This window comes from Elgaria multicarinata, chromosome 7 (assembly GCF_023053635.1).
Source record: "Elgaria multicarinata webbii isolate HBS135686 ecotype San Diego chromosome 7, rElgMul1.1.pri, whole genome shotgun sequence".
Classification (NCBI taxonomy): Eukaryota; Metazoa; Chordata; class Lepidosauria; order Squamata; family Anguidae; genus Elgaria; species Elgaria multicarinata.
In genome coordinates, this window is record NC_086177.1 from 31,427,253 (window position 1) to 31,449,645 (window position 22,393).

At 38.3% G+C, this 22,393-nt stretch overlaps 2 protein-coding genes across 3 annotated transcripts in view; one reads left to right on the forward strand and one right to left on the reverse strand.

Annotated features, from left to right (window-relative positions):
• Nucleotides 1-14,394, reverse strand: part of LOC134401417 (enoyl-CoA delta isomerase 2-like) — a 313,853-nt gene extending 299,459 nt beyond the window's left edge. Inside the window, exon 1 of the mRNA XM_063130333.1 lies at nt 14,390-14,394. The gene's annotated coding sequence lies outside the window, so the exon portion shown is untranslated. The remainder of the gene's footprint in view (nt 1-14,389) is intronic.
• CDYL (chromodomain Y like) overlaps nt 1-22,393 on the forward strand; it is a 231,210-nt gene that overhangs the window by 206,656 nt on the left and 2,161 nt on the right. For both annotated transcript variants that reach the window (XM_063130324.1, XM_063130323.1), the window contains 4 exons: nt 3,914-4,167; nt 5,150-5,322; nt 7,174-7,384; nt 18,587-18,730. In XM_063130324.1, coding sequence (XP_062986394.1) covers nt 3,914-4,167; nt 5,150-5,322; nt 7,174-7,384; nt 18,587-18,730 — 782 coding nt within the window. The remainder of the gene's footprint in view (nt 1-3,913; nt 4,168-5,149; nt 5,323-7,173; nt 7,385-18,586; nt 18,731-22,393) is intronic.

A 22,393-nucleotide genomic window follows, 5' to 3' on the forward strand; every position in this document is an offset into this window, starting at 1 on the left:
GTTCATCATTCCAGAATGGAGCAGTATAGAAATGATGTAAATAAATAAATAAAAACTAATCCAAGATAATCATCCCCCTGTCAATGTTTAGTAAATCCCACCTGAATTGCTTGCACCCCAGTATTGCAATCTATTGGGCAATATTGCAGTTAAAATTTTAATATTTATTTATTATTGCATTTATATCCTGCCTTTTTTCCTCCAAGGAACCCAAGACAGTGTACATAATCCTCCTCCTCTCCATTTTTATCCTCACCACAACAACCCTGTGAGGTAGGTTGGGCTGAGAGTCTATGACTGGCCAAAGTCACCCAGTGGGTTTCCATGGCCGAGTGGGGACTAGAACTTGGATCTCCCGACTCCCAGTCCAGCACTTTAGCCACGACACCACACTGGCTCCGCGTTAATTAACAAAATAGGTCAATAGCACAAAAAGTGTTGTCCTTGCCATTTATCACAATAAAATAAGCATCATTTAACAGTGAAGAAAGGGAGGTCGATCCAAAAATATGATGATAAAGATGATGAAGCTTTGGAACTAATAGGTTGGAAAATATTTTATACCACTCAATTGGAAACCCGCCTGGACCACGTGATTTTCCAGTATTCATATTTGCAATTGCTTTCTTAATTTTCACAATATACAAAGGAGCTGAGTGAAACTGCCATTGTAAGGAATCTAAACATGGAAGAATAACATGAGAAAAAAGCATCTATGTTCTGCTCCAATGTTCTCCCAATATTTTTTTTAAAAAATCGTGAATTAATATCTATGAGAGATGTATACATTGAATCATTCTCTTCTTAATAGTTGAAGTAACATTTCGATGTTTTAGCTGTTTTAAGACCATGTGCCAGAATCTTACCGGGATGTTCCTGTCATAAACAGGCTAAGGCAAATTCCTCTGGCTGTGAAAGAATATCATTGCAGAACATTAAATATTATTATTGAATGTTATTTAATGTTCTGCAATACGTGCTAAAGTTGCACAATTGGGCAAATGGAGACTGGGTTATAAGAGATTTCAACATCGTATAGAGAGATTTGTTACATTAAAAAAAAATATTAAAAGGAGGCATAGCCGATAAATCAGCCCTTTATAAAAGCTTTACATGCCTTCCACTTAATGGCGTAAGAATTAACACTACCCTAATTAATTTTAAAGTACTCGAGTAACTCAGCAGAAATCTAATTTTTAAACTCCATATCAGTACGATAAGAAACATTAAAGCACCAGAGACCAGGGTGGGGTGCTTGGCAGATCTGAAAACTGCAACTCCAAGGCGCACTAGGGCTGGACTTCAACCACTAGTGTATCGATCTTACAAACATTTATCTGACATAGCAAAAATGAAGAAACCTAAAGTTATCTAAGCCAAAGCAGTTATGATGGACAGGTGAAATAAAGGTGCAGTCTCTTTTGCAAGTTGCAAACTGTCCAAGCATCGAGATGTAAATCTCAGGCCGTTTGTCTCTTGGGAACAGGCATACCCCTATCCAGCAAAGGATCTCATTAAAGTTCCCACCCACAATCAAATAATCCTACACAATATCAACCATTTTGCTAAAACATCCATGAAACACAGTCAAAGAATCATTTTTAGGCCCGTACATATTAATCATGGTGATTACTTTATCAATATATTTCCGAACCAGAATAAAAAAGCAACCATCAGGATCAATAATCTTGAAGTGAAAAGAAAAGTTGCTTATGAATTAAAATAGCAACCCCTTAAACCTTGTATCTGTTACATAGACCTCCCCGACCCAATCTTTACTCAACAAATGTTCATCTGTAACAATCAAATGTGGTTTTTTTTGTAAAAAAGAAAAGAAAAAAGCTACATCTGTGTTTAGCTCTTTTATCTTAGAGAGATCTCTCTTCTGCCTATTTAAATTCCAGAATCCCTTGACATTCCATGAAATCACATTAAAAATAGAAAAAGAAAAAACATATTGCTTGCCTACTTTTAAATCATGATAAAGCAATTTTTCAAGCTACTTCCCCTTAGATATTTTTTTCTATTTTCTCTGTACTCTAATGTGGAAAGCATGAATCATAAAAGACTGTGCTGATATCTATGAATTTAGCCTATGTAATATACCATAGGGCACCCTCCTCCAACCCGGTGCCCTCCAGATGATTTGTACTATCACCCCAATGATCCCTGGCCATTGGTCTTGCTGGCTGGGGCTGATGGGAGTTCAAGTTAAAAACATCTGGAGGGGAAGGGATCTTCTAGAACTTAGATAGTTTTCAGTACTTGAACAGAATAACCATGGGCATGTCTACACCTAAGGGTGTAGAGGGAGGGAGGGAGGGAGGGAGGGAGGGAGGGGGGAGGATCGCAGACATACCTGCTTCCGTGATCCTCTCCCAGCGTCTTGATGGCTGTGCAACATCCCAGAAGAGAAGAGGGACATCACAGCCTCTCTTTCCCCCCAAGAATGGAGACGGAGTGCAATTATGCTCCAGTGCATGTAAGTTAAGAAAAAATACTTGCAACTGGTCTGCACCCCCACCCCCAATGGGCACGGACTTCCCTTACACAGCTCTGTGCCCGTTTCCAGTACCCCGCTACTCGCGAGGAAGAAGAGACAACCTGAGAGCAGCGGTCACACCGCCTGCGCTCCTCGGGATGGTCTTGGGACCACAGGAAAAATGGGAAAACCACAGCCTCAGATATCCTGGGGGAAATCCTTGGTCGTTGTGAGTTGCCCCCTGGATCCCCTGTGCGTCATGTGGATGCACAGGGATGATCTGAAGACTACCCCGGAATATAGGCATGGTGTAGACATGCCTGTGTTATCTTTCACTGCTGACATTCTGTTCTTTTGTATGTTTTCACATTAAACCGCCCTCCTCAATGTGATACCCTCCAGATGTTTTAAATGACAATACCCATCTGCCCTAGCCTGCATGGCCAATAGCCAGGGGAATGGGAATTGTAGTCCAAACCGTCTGTAGGGCACTACATTGGGGAGGCCTGCTTTAAATTTTGTAAGGCTAGAGACAGATTTCATATAAAAAGAGGGCTTACAGCAATTCTTCAGTTGCACTGCGAACTTACCCTCTCAACTGAACTGACAAAGGAGCATACTAGCAAGAGATATTATTAAATGTAGTCAGCAGTATATACATCTATATATTTACTTACTTAAGAGAAGCACCCATAATGCTTTTGTACTCAGCAGTAGGTGAAGAAACTCCTTTTCAAAATACTGGGTATGAATGTTGAAGTTGTACAGAATTATTTTTCAGGCATAAGTGTCCAAAGAAAAAAACAAAATAAAATACGTTACCTGCTGGTACAATTTAAGTTTCTTTTAATATGAAAGAGTAGGATATTTTAAGCAGTTTGTTTAGATTTGCTGAAGGAACTCTTTACAAAACAAAGTACCACAAAAAAGAACAACCAGCCAGATGCAAAAAACTCACTCATGAAATATGAAAATACACTCAATGGCAAGGCACCTTTCCATCTCTAGTGGTACGTTTGAATTTTCATAAAAAACCCAATCTCACAATTAGTTTCTTGTTTGGAGGTAGGCAAGGGAAATTTATAAAGTTATCATGTTGTAGAAAGATATCAAAATGAATGTGCTAACCTTAATTTTAGATATCTATTTCTTAAAATTTTACTTTATTGCTATAGTAAAGGAAACTAGAAAATTAACAACTCTGGTGATGTCTTCTGATATTCTCCCCTCCCCCACCATACTACTAGATAGTTTCCAACAATTGTATTTCAGATATTGTGCCATTCCAGGTTTTTGTTGTGGAATCCAAATGTTCACTCTTTTTGTGGTCACTATAGCATTTTTTACATTGGCATGTTGACATAGTAATCAGAATTTTCTGTGCTAAATTCATAAAGCCGATATCAAAGCATATTTTAAAATTTTTCACAGGTACGTCCACTTTTATAGAAGCATTGACAACCAATGGTACCAACATACAGACATCAGTAACAGGAGTAACAGCCAGCAAACGAAGATTTATTGATGAAAGGAGGGACCAGCCTTTTGATAAAAGGCTACGATTCAGTGTGAGGCAAACAGAAAGTGCTTACCGATACAGAGACATTGTTGTCAGGAAACAAGATGGATTCACGCACATTTTATTATCAACAAAATCATCGGAGAACAATTCATTAAATCCAGAGGTTAGAGCCATTTGGTTACTACTAATTTTTGGAAGGAATGTGTGTGTTGTTCTTGTTGTTGCTGACTTTATGTATTATTTATACAGCATCAATTTCAAAAGGAAGTTTACGGAAGTTGATAAGCTAAAAAGACAGATTCCTGCTTACCAAAGAGAAAACAGCATAGCAAAGGATGAATGTGAACATTCTTAAGCTTAGATAACATTGGAAATGAGGATGAAGAATTTTAAGAATGGAAAACATTGGTTTTTAGGAAAGATTTGAATGGAAAAAGAGAGAGTTGACATCCCATATATTTTCAGGGGGCAAGTCCTAGGCTTAGGGAGCAACAAGGAAGAATGAGTGGATAGAGTTGAGCAGGAGATGTAAGGATGACTAAAAGGGGTGGAGTTGGAAGACTAAAGGTTATGGGCAGACATTTAACAGAAAACAAGGACAAGGCATGGCACAAGGCTGTGTTTTAGTATTACGAACAGCTATGTTAATTGTCAGAACTTTAAACATTAAGTTAATGGAGCTAAAATTCATTCATGTAGTTGGAATGCAGGTTGGAAACTTCAAATTATTTTAAACATTTGTTTCTGTGTTTGTTACCATTTTATATCTTGAATCTTTTTTTTTATTAATTTGTAAGCTACCATATTTACTAAAAATTAAGAGCGTTTGCATTAATATGAATTCACGGCATTTTTAGGCTGCAATTCTATCTTACCTGGGAGTCAGTCCCATTGAACTCAGTGGGTCTTACTTCTGAGTAACAACACAATCCTATGCATGTCTGATATTTTCCTCATATGTATTTACAGTGTATTCCACTGTTTCCTTTTTAATATGAAAAAGGAAACTTTGAAATGAACTTTTCCTTAAATTTAGATTTTGTTGAACTGGCTGCATATGCCACCTGCTGTTCAGACCACAGAAATGCTGTGTGATGCAATATTCTTCATCCTATTTTCATGTGCTAAATATGTCTTACTTCCAGGTAATGAAAGAAGTCCAAAGTGCACTGAACACAGCAGCAGCTGATGACAGTAAACTTGTACTCCTTAGTGCAGTTGGCAGTGTTTTCTGCTGTGGCCTTGACTTCATTTATTTTATTCGACGCTTGACAGATGATAGAAAAAGGGAGAGTACTAAGATGGCAGATGCTATTAGGTTTGTAAAACTGTTTGTGTAATTGTTGTTAGCAAATCATGAGCTCAAAAAGCCATATCCTTAATGCAACAAGTAATCAACATTCAGCTGTGATATCAAAACTGCTATTTTACTCACACTTGGAATATTTTTCACAACCAGCAAACTCATATTAAATTAGAATATCAGTCAATATGGGTACATTCATATGTTTAAAGCATGGATGGGAAGTATACCTCCAAGGCAGTTTTGTACATGTAAAAAAAGATCTCATCCCCATTATTATGGGAAGCAAGATTGCCAGTCATCAAGCTATATAGGCTGAAAGTTTGGAAACCACATGTTGCATTAAAAAGTGTCTCAATTTTGGGTCTCATGTGTCCTCCCTTAGTTCCATCCTTTGCTCACAAGGAGAGGAAATTGAATCTTCCATTCATAGTTTGTAACAAACCAATGTTCCCTGTTTGGTCTGAACATTAGAAACTGTGGCTTATGAAAATCCTAGGTAATTAACAAACTGAATATCCTTAATCACTAAAATTAAATTCAGTATAAAATATGTCGCTAAAAGAAAAAATCAGAAGTGCTATTACCACTCATTACCAGGTTATAATTAATTAAATTTTTCAAGTATTTTTTAAAAATATTTTCTTTATGCTCAGAATAAGACAGATTTTAGGAAGTCACTTCTTCTGTCTTGCAAATGAATGGCAAAGGCCATTCCTTTGTTTTAAATTATTTTCACCTATCTTCCATCTGTATGAATACATTTTAAACATTATGTTAAGTTCCCACACCTACTTTATTAACCCTAAATGGATGAATTTTTCAGACAATGAACTGTTAAAGGTATTTTAACACTAGAAACAGGTCATTCCCTAGGGACTGCCTTACACTAGCACTGTTTATGTTGTAATGCCATTTTACTGTATTGAGGAGAACTTGGACCTGTTTGTAGTGTGTAAACTTCTGATGCCTTCACATTCCAATGTTAATTACCATGTATTTTTTTAAGTGGGGTGTAAGGGGACAAAAATAAGAAAGAAGATAATAATTTCTTAAAGTTAAAAGAGATTTTTTATTGGGTGATATGCCAATGGTACCTTAACCCCTATAAGCTTAGGCATACAATCTAATTGACAATGGATGTTGGGAGTGTAAGCAACGTTATGCTGATTTTTGTAAATATTTTCTGGCAATGAATGTGAACAGTTCATTTTGGGAAACACATCTTGATCAGTATGGGAGTGGCAATCTATAAGACTCCTGTCCTTCCAAAAGGAGTTATATCAGCAAAATAGTATATTAGAGGCCTCCTATTCATTCGCCTGAGCTCCATGAAATTTTCTGCAAGAGGGTCTTAGGAATAGTTTAAAAACTTGCTGCTTATTTTCTCCCCCAAATAAAAATGAATTGTTAAATACATAGTATGTTACACAAAAAGGAGCATTGTAAATAAAGTACTATTTCAGTAGTACTTCAAAGAAACCTGCCTTTTGGAAATACCTGTTTCCAGTAAGAAAGCAGCTTTCTAGTTTAGATTCAATAATAATAATAATAATAATAATAATAATAATAATAATAATAATAATAATAATAATAATAATAATCTGAAGCAGTCCTCTCTCTTTCATGTGAACTTTCCTTCCATTTTTTCCAATAAAATGATTGATGCTTGAGTCTTATAACTGATTTGCTGTCCATTATAGTCCGTGCAGTTGTACTTAGGTAGGAAAGCGTGGTTGTGGAAACCAAGGTTTCCGGAAAGCTTTGGCAAATCTTTGATTACAATAGTTGTTATTAGAGCAATTTTCGTTTTGAGGTGTATGTGGCTAAAATGTGAATTGTCATGGAATATGTATTTCATTTCAGGAATTTTGTAAATACTTTCATTCAGTTTAAGAAGCCCATCATTGTAGCAGTAAATGGCCCAGCCATTGGACTTGGAGCATCTATATTACCTCTGTGTGATGTGGTTTGGGCTAACGAGAAGGCATGGTTTCAGACTCCATATACGACATTTGGGCAAAGTCCAGACGGATGTTCATCCCTCACATTCCCAAGAATAATGGGCCTTGCATCTGTAAGTAATCTCTAATAGAAATATATACTTCAATTGTTTATGATGTTTGTCTTTTTGGTGCTCCCTCTTTCATTTTCAATCATGGCATGTCCTAAGAATAACTCTACCCTCCGAATGATTCTCTAAACAGAGCACTAACAATTTACAGCCTCCTAAATTATAGAGGAGACCTTATTATATCCCTTCAATTTGTTACAGTTATATGGGCATGTGTTCCTAAGGTGGTGATGTCTCAGTTGGGCATGTGTGCAGTAGAAAGGATATCCCATCTTCAAAAAGTGCAGTATTTAAACTCCTCGCCATTTTCTGGCATTCTAATAAGTAAAACCTGAGTGCTTCTGCTAGATTTTGGCAGCAACCAACAACTCTTGAGAGTGCAAATATCTCTGGCTCTTGATCATTCATTGTCTGTTGCTAACAATGGCTGCAGTCCAGCATGCAGTTGACTGCTTAAATACTGTTGATCCCACTGGAACTGAAGTGCACGTGCCTCTGCTTTGGATTACAGCTATCAAGTGTAACATAAAACAGTGTAGGATGCAATCCTGGAGAGAATAGAAATGTGCTTTAATGCTATTAAGTTTGCACATGTAGCGAAACACTTTCTGTCTATTTATATGTATATGTGCGTGTCTTTAAATGTGTAAAGAAATATATTTAAGCAAATGTAAGCTCTTCTTAGACTAAATTTCTTCATGCCACATACATGTCTTTCGGCTGAATGTTGGCACGTATTTCAATGCAATATGAGAGTGAGGCACTGCGTTCACTTCGTATCACAAGAAGAGACACTGCCAGATTTGGCCTTTGCTCAGTGTCTTCAGTCTATAGCTGCAGTATTTCGGAAGCCTTTGGCTGCCAATCTAGAGCTGATTAATATACTTCAAAGAAAGAATCAGCCAGAAATTGTTCTAGGGTAGATTCAATTAATAAGTGGGAAAAAACTTTTGATCCATTTTTATTGTAAAATATAATTCTTATAACAGCATATCAAAATACCTGCTTATAACATCACGTCAAAATACCTTGTCTTCAGTAAAAACAATAACAATTCTTTTGAAAACAAAGGAGAGCATTGGTAAAGATTATAAGATCTTAATAGCTTAACTATCAGAAAATAGTATGTCCTAGGTATTCCTTGTTATCAAAAGCTTCTAATCCTAATAGTTTGAAAGGAGAACTAGGTTGTACTAGGTTTCCTATTTGTCTTTGAATAGACTGTTCAGCTGACAGTTATGCAAGCTAGTGAGCTTCTAAATGGTAAAAAGCTAACTTATTCTAAAAATCAGAGCATACCTACACAGTTTCTGTATAGAGATTACATCATACCTGATATTATCTACTGTCCCATAATTTAGGCTCACACTTAATTATCTCATTGTTTCTGAACATTCCTAAAAAATAAAGCATACAACAATGCTTAAACATATACCTTTCAGGCTAGATAACATCAGTTCTGAATTATACTTTTCAGAACATTACTCCATACTTTGAATTTACTAATTAAACATAAGTCTGTAAATTCTTTTAGACATTTGAATATCAAGCTTTATACAGTATTTCTTGCTCATTAATTGGTAAGCAAAAAATGTAAGTACACCTTTGACCTTGAATAATACAGCCTCACACCTGTTCATTACTCAAATACCACTTTGACCCAGGTTGTCTTGCTGTTTAGTTTTCATAAATTACCTAGAATTCATTGTGAACCTGGTTGTGTCTTTGCGTTTCTTTCCTTTAATATAATTACCCTTTTACTTATTTACATCTCCAAATTCTTAATTATTTATCATTCAGCATTTTCAGTTACTCCTTCACTTGACATTTTATATCAAGATATCCTATATTATTTTGAAGGAGGTGGTTTAGCAATTTCTCTATAGCCTTCCCAGCAATTCCAAAAAAAGCTTTTCTTTTAAAACCTGTTACAACCTAATTCTGTATTAACTATTTGTAACTGTGCATAACACATGTGCCCTTTCTTAGCAAAGAAATTATACTTTTCTATTGTTCTCCCTACCCCCAAGACTAAAGGAAGTCTAAAAATGGTGATACCTTTCTTCCTCATATTGCTTTCACCACTTGTTACCCCCATATCCAATCCATCACTGCATCCCGGCAATGGTTCAAGACTTTCACAGACTGCTTGGTATTGAAAAAGGGAAAGGAGCTTAGCAATGAGACCCAATACAACCCCAGACCCCTGGTTGGCCTCTCTGAGAAGCTTTATGTAAATGTTAAAGAGCAAAGGTGGTAAAATAGAACCCTGAGGAACTTCATATGCCAAAGCCATGGGACCAAGTAATAATCTTGCAACACCAATTGGGAACGTTCAACTAACTAGAAGTAGAACCTCTGTAAAACAGTGCCCCCAAGTCCCAGAGGAATACCATGGCTGATCGTATCGAATACTATTGGAATGTCCAATAGGAATGCATTCCTCCTGACTAGCTCTCTTTATAGGTCATCCACTAATGTGACCAAGGCTGTTTCAATCCTAAAACCAGGCTTAAAAGCAGATTGGAAAGGTTCCAAATAATCAGCTTCACTCAAGAGAGCTTGGATCAACAATACATTGCCCCATGAAATAAAAACTCAATTTTGTACCTGACATAACCCACGTACAAATAAGCAGTTCACTCTATTGCCCCATTCATAAGGCAGTAGCTTCAAGTAAGTCTGACTTGTTTGATTTGTATAAGAGAGGTTTCTTCCTAAATAGTAATCATTTCTCTTCTACTGCAGCAGATGTATGATTTATACCTCCAACTTATTCAGCTGTTTTTGCAAGAATCTATTTTCATTCTGCTGCTTGATAAATACATTGATGTTCATATTAATAACTTGAAGCATCCCACCGTGTTATCAGGCTTGTTCAAATATTCCAGTATTTCATCCCAAAGAGATCTATTCACTCATTCATTTTAATAGTAGTCTGTTTACATTTGTAAAGTTGATATGACCATGATGGTTGAAACAACAAATAAACAATTTAGCCTCAATTTTTTTAAAAATAAATAAATTAGTAGTCTTTTTAGTCTTCATTCTTGGACATTCCTTTAACCACTTATCCCAATATACATGTAATTTTATTCAAGAATGATCAGATTATTTAGCTAGTCCAATTGTTTCCATTTATACATATCTTGATAAAGAGGCTTTAGCAAAATATATTCAAGCCTGAAGTATAATTTTATAGAGTGAAGAAAAATATGTGCAGCTGTTACATGTAGGATTGCATAGAGCCAAATAATCAAATAGCTCTGCATTATCATTAATCGACCTGCAGTGCTATTTTTCAGATTCTTCAATTAAAATTTCAACTTTGCTGAAGCTAGGAATGGGCAATAAAAATGCCATTCTAGCTAACATTGTCCCCAAGACAAATAATCTAGCACAGAAGTATTTGCCCTGAAATTTTGCTTCTGGGTAAAGGCCACACTACACATTACATGGGAGATCTGTGAAAAATCCATATCTTTTCCTATCCGTGATAGCAACTGTTATAGTGATAAGTGGCATTTTAAGTTCATGCAATCTGACAGTTTAATTAACCCAGCTTAAATATCAACACCATAGTTAATTCATGTATCTTTGTTTTTGTTAAACTAATGCTTACTAAAATGTAGTCCTACTCGGCAGGCTGCTACTGATAAAAATTTTATAGGTTTGGAAAGACATTTAATTACACAGAGTAAAATTGGTGGTGTTTAACTAAGCTTCTGTCTAATCATTTATCATATCTAAAAGTTGACAGCTTGGTTTTTGTTTACATTGTTTTGTTCAGGTTTCTGGCTCGTTCAGATAACAACGTATATGAATCTTAGTCAGAAGAAAGTCTCTCTCTCTCTCTCTCTCTCTCTCTCTCTCTCTCATATATATATATATAGTAATGGCCTCTTGTTAGAAGCCTGATATTTTCATTACCTTTTGTTCTACTTTTTATATTTCTCCTGGAGATATTTAGGAATTGCAAAAGCTTTCATGATTCCCCAGCTGTAAGATCTGTATTTAGTTTTCCATATTGAGAGTGCTGACATAAAAAACCGACTGTGGGATGTTTTAAATGGAAAATAAAGAGGGCAATTGATTCTCCCACCACACCCTTCCCTTCCCTTCCTGTACCTTTTGTTCTGTGTGCAGGAGTCTCATACTGTCAGCCACCCCATCCTCAGAACTCTTCATTTCCTGAACAAGGGCTCAGATATGTTCTGGCTATGACAAATACAAGAAAGCTGGTTCTACCCATCACGCCCAAATAAGATGTTGCATGTTAATGGTGAAATCGTTTTCTCATTCACTAGATTTCATGTTACGACTTTGGCTTTTTACATTTTTGGAAGGGTTCTCCCCTCCCGAATGCTTGGGGAACTGTGACCAACTTCTAAAACAAGTTAAGATGCAGCGGGCGATTGTTCCTCTTTTCATAAACAATCCTAAGCTGAAACATTAAAACGCTTACTACTTGTAAAGTTATTGATATTCTGTTTGTATAACTAGATAATATCACCAAATAATACAAAGGTAAATTGATCACAAAGGACTAATAGTTCAGCAAGAACCAACAAAAAAGCCCCAGGTACAAAAAACTCTTCGGAAGTGTCAGTGCCTCCTTTGGATAGCAGTGGGCTTGTTAAAGATCTTTGATCATTTAGATAGCATTTTGGGTGCCCTTCGTAGGAAAGGCTTCCCTTAAGTGGCTATCTTCTTACATTTTCTTCATTAACTATTCAACATCCAAGTGAGTAGAAGATGCTATAACTCATTCCCAAGGAACATTTCTGTTTGTTTTTGAAAAATTAAACAGCTTTAGATTATGAAATATTTTCTTTAGAATTTAAGACAAAGTAATTATACATAGTTACCAATCCTATATCCCTCTCCCAATGATTTCTAAAAACTATGTAATAAGATGACTTTTATAGTCAGACCAGAGCTATAAAATGTCTGGAAATTATGAAGCCATGGAGGGATCCCTGTAAGATTCTCACAGCATAGCTGTTTCTGCCATTTCTTTTTAAAATTATTGATCCAGTGTATCTTTTACTGATTTACATTTTCAGATGTTCCAAGTCATGCTCGGTTTCCAATATGTGAATAGAGCCACTATATCATAATATGGAAGGAAATGTACATTCATGACAGTTTGGTTTTGTTCTACTGAGTCCTGTGTTTCTGGCGTTGTCTTTCTCTGCCTCCAGTTCTTCCTGCTTCTTCTGGCTTCTAAGATGATTCAGATGTTTCAGAGACTATTTGCTGAAGTTCTTTCTGTTCAGACAAAAACTAGGACCCTAAGCTATGTTCTGTGTAACTTGGGTTGCTCATACAATTATCATGTTGGTATATTAAGTTTTAAAAGTTATTTATTCTGACAATAATTGCAAACTTACTGAGTTCAGTTTTTAAAGTTTTCAAAATTACTGATAATTTTATGAGCAAACTAAGTTATATATAATATAACTTTAGGAACAAAAAGGCTGCTTTATGTCTCTAAAACAGCCTTCCTCAACCTGGTGCTCTTCAGATGTTTTGGTCTTCTATGGCCAGCATTTCTGACCATTGGCCATCCTGCCTGAGGCTGATAGAAGCTGAAGTCCAAAATATCTGAAGGGTACCAGGTTAGCAAAGGCCCTCCTAAAGCAACAAAGTGACTTATTGCTTATTGTTCAGTTTCCCCCAAAATTTCCTTTCCCCCCCTGAAGAATATTGGGGGTTTTCCGTGTTGTCAAAATTTCTGGAAATTTTACATCTCTGTTCAGAAGCTTAGTTTGGGGCCTTCCATGAAGATCTTCATCAAGCTCTAGATATATGCATGTGTACAGGCCTTCAAAATTTTGCATGATTTTCTTTTCTCATCTATATGGTACACTCATTTTTTAAAGATTGGTTTCTTGATGCCTTTGATGCCCTTTTGGTGAGAGAAGTCCTAGGGAAGCAGATTTTAGTGAGCAGTATCCTATTGTAGTTGTGCACCAGCGGGAGTGACTGTTTGCACAATGGGGATTTAGTGCTTCTAAAATGAACCTGGAACTAGTGGAAATGCTTGTTCTGGAACGGAGTAGGTCTGCAGAGCTTGCAGAAGGGAGCTCCATTGACCGGTCCTGATCCAGAAATGAGCCTTTCCTCTTACTTCCGGGATTACATTTAGAACCAATAATTTCCCATTGTGCAGGAGCTACTGCTGTCACAACGCAACGGGCAGGAGTGCAGTGACCCACTTGGATACAGCTCTTTATGTCCAGCCCTACCACTCTTTTCACGTCACATCCACGAGAGAGCCATTTACATTCTTGAGTCTCAGCTTCCACATTCGTAAAAATAGGGATGCCAATTATTTGCAAGTTTGTGAGTCATTTTGTAATATGGCTCAAAGCCAGCCGATTATTAAACAAGTATTAGTCATGCTAAATATGTTCAATCTGTTGGCTCTTTTCATGCATCATATTTAGTTCCCTAATTAATTCGAATTCATTATCCATATTCAAGTATTCTCAGTATTTGACAGCTTTATCACAGTTTAAATCCATTTATGCCATTATGTGTGAAAGTGTGAAAAGTTTGTATATTCATATAAAATACACCTACACCATCAGCATTGTGTAGTTTGTACAGCATCTGGCATCCCTACAATTACATACTGGAGTAGCAGCTCCTAGGATCAGCCCTTCAAGCTTGTAATTCCATTGATTGCAGTGGGCCTCACGGTTGGCTCACCCAAAATGTTTGCCACATTGGGCTGCTTTAAATTAATCTCAGTGGCGTCTCTCTCTGGCAAGTCAGATCCAAGCTAAATATTCCTTTAGTCACATATAGCTAAGCTATGTGTGACGGTTCTCTCCTGCAAGCCCTCCTGGTATCAATTTCCATCTGGGCTGCGGCATTTTGGGAGAGGAGAGTTTAAGCTCACCCCACTTCACGGAGCGTGGGTGGGGGCAGGGTTTTTTAAAAATGAATAAAGTCTTCATTGATTCCAAAGAACACTCCCCCTCTTATGGGGGCTTTTTGTTCCCTGATTGGGAAAAAGTGTATTTTTTTTATTGGAAAACATGCAATTTTTTAAATGCGCAATTTCCCCCAATTGAAAGAAATACATGTTTTCTTAAAATAGACATTTTTCCCTAGCAAAAATGTAAATGTTTCCCCTATAGACTAAAGTGTTAAAATGCAGCTTTGGGGGGGAATTTGTGCAAGTGCGCATGTGCACATTTTCCAAACTGCAGATTTGCACAACTAGGCACTTTTGAACATGAGCACCAGTTCGGGAAAATGGAAACATTTCCCAAGAATTGTGTTCCTGCTTGTGTTTGCGGTGAACAGGAATGAAATTCTCGTACATCCCTATTTGGATTACATCAGATTAAGGTATAAACATATTTAAATTGAAGTAGCAGGGTTTTTTTAATGGTCTGTGTTGCTTGGTCGGCTTTTGAATCTTATCTGTTGTCTTATCAGTTTCGTTCTGCTTATATTCAGGATCACCTATGGGGAAGACTAGTTTTTCTTTAGCATATGTTAACACATATTTAGAGAGTTAAAACTAATGTATTTTTCTTAATCTTTTAATGCATGTTTAGATGCAGAGAAGCAATTAAATAAAGTGCTTATGTGAACTATATGGCAAGGTTATTGTTCTTGGTCCTTCCTAATTTATAATATAGCAAAATGCCCCAAATTGCCGGTTTGTATTTAGCTGAGAACAATAGGCACAGCAGTCCATGAGTGTCATTGAAGTTCTCTTGCACTGTGACTGGCCCCTCTCATTGGCTGACGTGCTCTGATGTTACAGTGGTCCTGGCCGTTCAGATTTGTTATAGTTTATCAGATTTGTCATGGCTTAGCTGAACTGATGCCTTGCCAGTATTGGCTTGGAGTAGCTTAGTGCTTGGGGCTGTAGAATGAAATTCTGAGGTCCATGAACGACATGTGAGAAATGTAATCTTCTCATCTGTGCCAGTACTCCATGAGCTTTCAAATTATATCTTGTTGGCACAGATAATTCCATTGGCATTTGAGCTTTTAATTGAAAACACAGACAGCACCTGTCCATATGTATGCAATCATCAAGAGCTTTGATGTGGTGCACAGAGAGATTTGGTACTCAAATGTCTGCTCCTGAGTGGTTGGCTGCATCCTAAACGAATAGTAGACTGTGTGGAATGTGATTAGAAATTATGGCAACACCGGAACATTTAAACCAGAATGTTTTTAATATACATTAAATTAAGTGGAAATCGTTTTTCAGTTTTGCATGGACAAACTAGGTTGCTCTTCAGATTAAACAAAGACGGCAGGAATGGAGTAAAAGCAGTATCTCCTCTTTCTAATATTTCCCCCCAATAGTTATAACAATACTTTGTCAAAAAGCTCCCGCTGAGTTGACTGAGGGGCTCATCTACACCAAGCGGGATATTCCACTATGAAAGCAGGATATAAAAGGCAGGAGCCACACTTTTATATACCGCTTTCATACCGCTTTTATAGTGGAATATCCTGCTTGGTGTAGATGAGCATGTTGATATGAAGAATTTATCTAAGAAAATTTTCACTGACATCCAATATGAAAAGCTGCAGAACTTTCATAATTAACCCCCCCCCTAATATTTAGGTAAAATTCAAGCCAATTAAAATATGAACATCATCTCATTTGCAGGATCTTTCAAGTATGTGATCTATTCACAGGAAAATGTTTTAAGAGCTGGATTTATTTAATTTTAAGTATCTTTATTTCCTCCTTCTTAACTACACATCTTAATGTCTGCTGCTCCTGCAAAGCTCCTCTATATCAAATGATGACTATCCCCCTCCGTGCATATGTCTTGCTGCAAAGTTTAATTCAGTGGTTCCCAAAGTGGGCGGTATTGCCCCCTTGGGGGCAGTGGGATTACATAGGGGGGTGTTAAGAGGCAAAGGGACAGCAGGGGCGGTGCTGGCCATAGGCGCTATCAAGCAAAGGGGAGGCAGGGGGGCGCTCAAGGTGGTCTCTCCAGAAGGGCCTAAAACCCAGGGACCGAGCAGGAAAGAGCGGCAAATTCAGCTGCTCTCCTGACACCGCTCCTGCTCAGGAAGGACTTTCTCACTCACACAGCCCCTCTCTCCTCCTATCTCAAGCCCACAGCGGCCCCACCAGAAGTAGGGGGTGGGGGAAGCACCCACAGGAGGCAGCAGGGTAGGAAACAGCGGCAAATTCAGCTGCTCTGCCCACTCTGCTCCTGCCTAGGAGGGCCCAGGGCTTCTTTCCTGCTGGAGCCACCGCCACCTGCTCGCTCTCTCGCTCTCCATCAGAGCTGCTCCCTCCTACAAGCTGCCCCGGCAGACCTCTCATGATAGTTGCTGCACAAGGCGGGAGCAGCAGCCATGTGGCAGAGAGGAAGGAGCATGTGGAGGACGGCGGGCGGCAGAGCAGCTGCCAAGAACAGCAGTCAGCCAGCAGGCTGGGTGGGGAGCAGGACTGCTTGTGCTGCTGCAAGGTATCACCAGGCTCCCTTCCCCTGTCAGGAGTTGCAGATTGGGGCCATCTCCCCTCTGAGCTGCTGCCCTCCTGTCGTAATCAGCCCGGCAGCTATTGTGAGGCTTGGGGGGAGGGGGGGTTGGAGAGAGAGAGAGAGGGGGGGGCTTGGAGGGAGAGAGGTTGGAGAGAGAGAGAGAGAGAGAGAGATGCTGTGTGTCTGGGTGTGTGCTCCCACTCCCCAAAAAATCTGGACTACAACAGGATTGGGAGAGAAAAGAAAAGGGGGAGGGAGAGAGAATTGCAATTCCCCAGGTCCTTCCTGGCTAAAGAAGATTCAGCAGCACCTTATTCCAGAATGCTTGCTGAAACAATTCGTATCTGCCCTTGCTTATTTCAGGGTGTCCAACCCCCTTTTTTCAAGCGTTCTTTTGGTACACATGGTATGTGTGTATCTTGTGTCCCATAAAAACAGAGCTGTAGCACAATCCTAAGTATGTCTACTCAGAAGTAAGCCCCACTGAGATCAATAGAACTTACTCTGAGGTAAACGTGCATAGGATTCAGCCTGAAAACGAAGAGAGGGTGAAGAAAAGACAGGAGAAAATGAATTGTAGAAATAGAATAGCAAGGTAACTGTGGGATATTTAACCATATTTAAAGATAATAAGTACAGTAAAATTAGTGCCCCTCTACTTCAGTCCCAGCCAGGTTTTCCATAGGAAAACTCTGTACCAGGTGGCAGATAATTATTTTAAAATGTTAATTAAAATACATTATCCTTTCCTATAACAAAATGGTGCTTACTCCTAAGTAAGTGTGTTCCACTAAAGAAGGAAATCCTATTTGATTCCTGTATTCATGATAAGTTAAAGGCACAATTTTATGCATGTTTAGACAGAAAAAAGTCCTTCAACTCCTAGAATCCCCTCTAAATAGGAAGCACCTGCCCCAGGCTTGCTGAGGGAGGGAGGGAAACGAGAGCGAACGCCTCTGTTTGCAGCCAGCGTGGCAGGGCACACCAATTGGATTTTGAATAAAGTATTAAATTAATTTTTACTGTTTTGAATTTTATTGTTATTATCTTCCTTGGTGGGTCGTTGAAAACCACTATTCCGAATAATGATTTTTATAGGGTAGGGTAGGGGGGCGCTGGGCATGAGTTTGTGGAACCAAGGGGGCGGTGACCTGAAAAAGTTTGGGAACCACTGGTTTAATTGGTTGGTCAGTCAACAAAAGCCAATTTGAACTAGTGAAGTTTGAGATTCAGGGCATACTTGTTTGTTTTTGCTCTTGCCTGCTATAGTAATAGGGAATGAAAAATATGAATATAAAATATTTTTAAAAATATTAATATTTCCTTCTAACAATGATTGGATTTTTTTCTTTAGTAAATTATTCTCTCACACCTTCTTCCTTATCTGACCCAAGGATCTAAATTTGGCAATATGTACATTTTTTAAAAAATCGGTTAAGGCAAATCATTATTAGCCATTCTTTAATCAGTTGACAGACTTTGTATGCCTTACTTTGTTGAAGCTCAGAGGGTTTACAATCTGTCACTTCTGTACAGAGCCTAACACTGATAATAGAAAACTATTTGTGGTAGTTTCCGCATTTTAGTTTTGTTTCAGCACCAGGAAAAGAAGAAAACAGGCAATCCAGCAAATCATTCTGATGATCATGTTAGAAAACATAATGTTTGTATTCAAGCTGTTTTATATCTCATATCACAAATAACTTCTTGTTTTCCTTAGGCAAATGAAATGTTATTTAGTGGAAGGAAGCTAACTGCACAAGAAGCATGTGCAAAAGGATTGGTGTCTCAAGTTTTTTGGCCGGGAACTTTCACACAAGAAGTCATGGTTCGCATTAAAGAACTTGTCACATGTAATTCAGTTGTAAGTTGCTTTTGTCTTATTTCAAGACGACATAAACATGCTTAAACTACCATCCCTTACTCCAAATAGCTTTTCAAGGTTGCGTTTGCCGCCATCTTTACTGCTGCTGATGTTTTTACCACTGCAAAAAATACCTTTTCCTGCTGCTCCTAACTGCTGCTTCCACTGCATACAGAAAGCAGCGCTACCTTTAGTGGATGCTCTGGCAGCCGTGCTCTTGAGGGCTCTTATCATCTGCCTGGGCCTATGAGGAGTGAAATACAAACACACAATGCAAATTCCCTGGATATGGGTCACCCGAGGAGGCCAAGGAGGTGTTTAAATGAAAAGAAAAGAGATAAAGCCAAGAAAGATATAGTGTTCAAACTGTGTTTAGTTCACACTTGCTGTGTCTGCCTTACTATAATCTCAGTGGCACTTCTGAGCAGGCATGTGCTAGGGAATCCCAGAGGGAGGAAAGCTGGCTGGAAGGTTTGCTGGGGGAATTTGTGTGCTTGTGTGTGAATCAATGTGCAATAGAGAATGGAGTGGAATAAATGGAAAAGAGAATGCATGGATGATGGATGGACGAATGAAGCAGGGAAGGGGAAGAGATAGAAAGGTGTCTCTGCCCAATTTTGGCTGAGCCTCCCCCCTTTTTACCAAGGTCCCCAACCACCCCAAACCCCTTTCCTCCCAAGAGAATGTAACCCTTAACCCTGACAAGTTTGTCCACCCTGAGCTACATGGTTTCACCCTGCATCAGGTCTTGTTGGTTCTCTTGGACCTCTTAGGGAGGGTGCTCCTGGATCCATCATTGTCATAAGGCCTGGGTGGCCTCGGTGGTTAGGAGTGCCTTTTATCAGCTTAGGCCAATATGCCAGCTGTGATCAAATCTGGGCAGAGCTAGCTTGGCAACTCGTACCCATGCTCAGGTAACCTCGTTTTATACAATAAAAACGATGTCTGCGTGTAATCTTCCTGGTTACACAGAAGTCCAGCTTCATATTAATGGACTGAAATCACAGAATCACAGTAAACATTCCTTTGTTGGTGCCTTACATAACCACTACTGATAATACTTTATGTTTTGTATGAATTCTTGAAGAGGACGTACACCTGGGTTCCATCACAGATAAGTCATTAAATAAGAACAAATAAGCAATCTAAAATCCACTAAAAGTAGATTAAGTGTTCTTTGGAGTCTACTCTACGAATCACTTTTCATGGCTGTGATGATCTTTTTGGAATAGTTCCATGGTGTTCAGTAAGGTCCCTACTGAGATTGGAAGTGGAGCTTTCAGTTGCCGAGTGCAGTTTCAACCTACGTTAAAATTCTTTTTAGATTTAGTACCTCATTATTATTAGAAAAAGATGTTTATATAGCCTCCACGAACCAATGAAAGATACTTTATGGACTAGACTCCACATCACAGCTGTTTCATATACATTAGCCTTAATTACAGTTGGGGTGCTCATGTTTTCTTTACAGCAATTTCTTATAGCAATTAAAACACACTCGCACACTCTTAATACAACATCTATGCTCCTAATCATTGCATTATGAGAGTGGGGGAAGGATAAGTAACATTGCTGAAGGATTTATCCGCCCTTCTGTTTGTAGTCAATTACTGATTATGCTTTGTGCTTTTTAAAAGCAGCAAAGATTGATTTCAGGAAAAATATATAGAAGCCCATTTAGTTCATCACATTCATATGCATTCAAATATACATTCAAACAAACCTAAAGCAGCTCACTTTCATTATTTATTTATTTACAATATTTATATACCGCTCCCCATTGAAAATTTCGGAGCGGCGTACAAGATAAAATAAAATAAAAACAGAATAAAATAGATTTTAAAACATGCAAAATGTACAGTAAACCGTGGCTAGTCATTAAGGAAAGACTTCCTGGAATAATGATGTTTTCAGGAGGCACTGAAAGGAACACAAATTTGGTGCCTGCCTGACCTCCAGAGGCAGGGAATTCCATAGGAGGGGGGCTACCATGCTGAAGGCTCTTCCCCTGGTAGACTCCAAACGGAGGATGGGTCTATGTGGAACCACCAGGAGCATGCCCTCGGATGACCTCAGTGGCTCGGCAGGTTGGTAGGAGAGAAGGCGCTCTCTCAGGTGTCCTCGTCCCAAGTTCTTTAGAGCTTTGTACACAAGTACAAGAACCTTAAACCTGGCCCAGTAGTGAATTGGCAGCCAGTGCAGTTCCCTCAGCAGAGGAGTTACATTTGCAGCCATCTCCACCTTTATTTATAATCAAAGGAGATGTGTTTTACAGCACGGGCGTTGGCCAACACAGAGCTCCTCATACAGCAAGGGAAATCAGTATGTAGAAACAGGCTTCCTAATATGCAAGTAATGCAGATGTGTTTTAGAATTCACATTGGAGAGTGCTCAGATATGTTTCAGGACCCATTGGAGACACTGCAGGTGTCTTCTGCAGTGATATGAGTTTTCTGGAAAACTTTGAATTTGAAAACGTTCTGGAAACATTGCTGCCCTAAATCAGTGGAGTTTTGTTTGTTTTGAGTTTTATTTAGTAAACACATCTGTTTGAAGTTTCTCACATTAATTTGATGTGCGGTATAAATTTTAAAAAATAAATAAAAAAATATCCCAGTAACCAGAAGTAGTTGAACATGACAATTTGATTAGGAGAAGAAATTCAATAAACTGTACTTAGCATGGTTTAAATGTAATATTCAAACAAAATCCAAAGTTTTACTTGGAAATTATTCTTAATTGGAATATTTTTTACGTCTTAAAATATTTACAACTTAATAGCATACCCTTTATATCATTATTTAGATTTTTTAAGTGAAGGCAGTAAAAACTGTTTGCATCCTAATTTTAGCATGCCTAGAGCATGTGCTTTCTATGGATAGTCATCTGGAAAAAAAGTAATTGCAACTTTGATTTTAGATTTGACTAATATTGTTTCTATTCCAGTTGCCCAATTTCTTTTGTATTGTATACATCCCTCGTGTTACTAACTTTATGAAACAATGCATTTCTAAAACTGGGGAAAAATAGGAAAATATAGTACCGTGCTCATCTTTTGATCAATGGAACACAAGTGAAACTACTCATTTCAGCACAATACTAGTTGCATGCAAGTAAAGCTGTATTTATAGTAGAGATTTAAAACAAACAGCCCCCACCTAAATAAGAAAAGAAAGGGAAATGCAATAGTAAAGCATTGCTGAAGTGAAAGAGTAATCTTAGGCTGTAGCTAGACCTAAGGTTTATCCCAGGTTTGTCCTGGGGTCAAACCTGTTCATCTAAGTGCCACACAGGGCATCCAGCGCTCAGGCAGGGACGAACCCAGGATGATCCTGGGATAAACCTTAGGTCTAGCTGTGGCCTTAGTGACCAAATGTTGTTGTTTCTGTGGTGGCAAAATGCTGTTACCCACAACAGAAGCATAGCTTTGGTGGAAGATATGTACATCACATGTAACACCTGCACATTTATTGTACTATAAAGCAATTGAATAGGCCTTCTTTAAGTATTTTCACTGTTATGCAACTCATACTTTCAAAAGTGTCTGCAGTTTATCAAGTGAACGGCTGCTATTCACTCCTCTGGGGAAAAGTGAAGTGCTATCTGAGATACTGTTGTGCCCCCTAAACCATTTATACTGGGTTGGGTGCCCTCACTGATGGG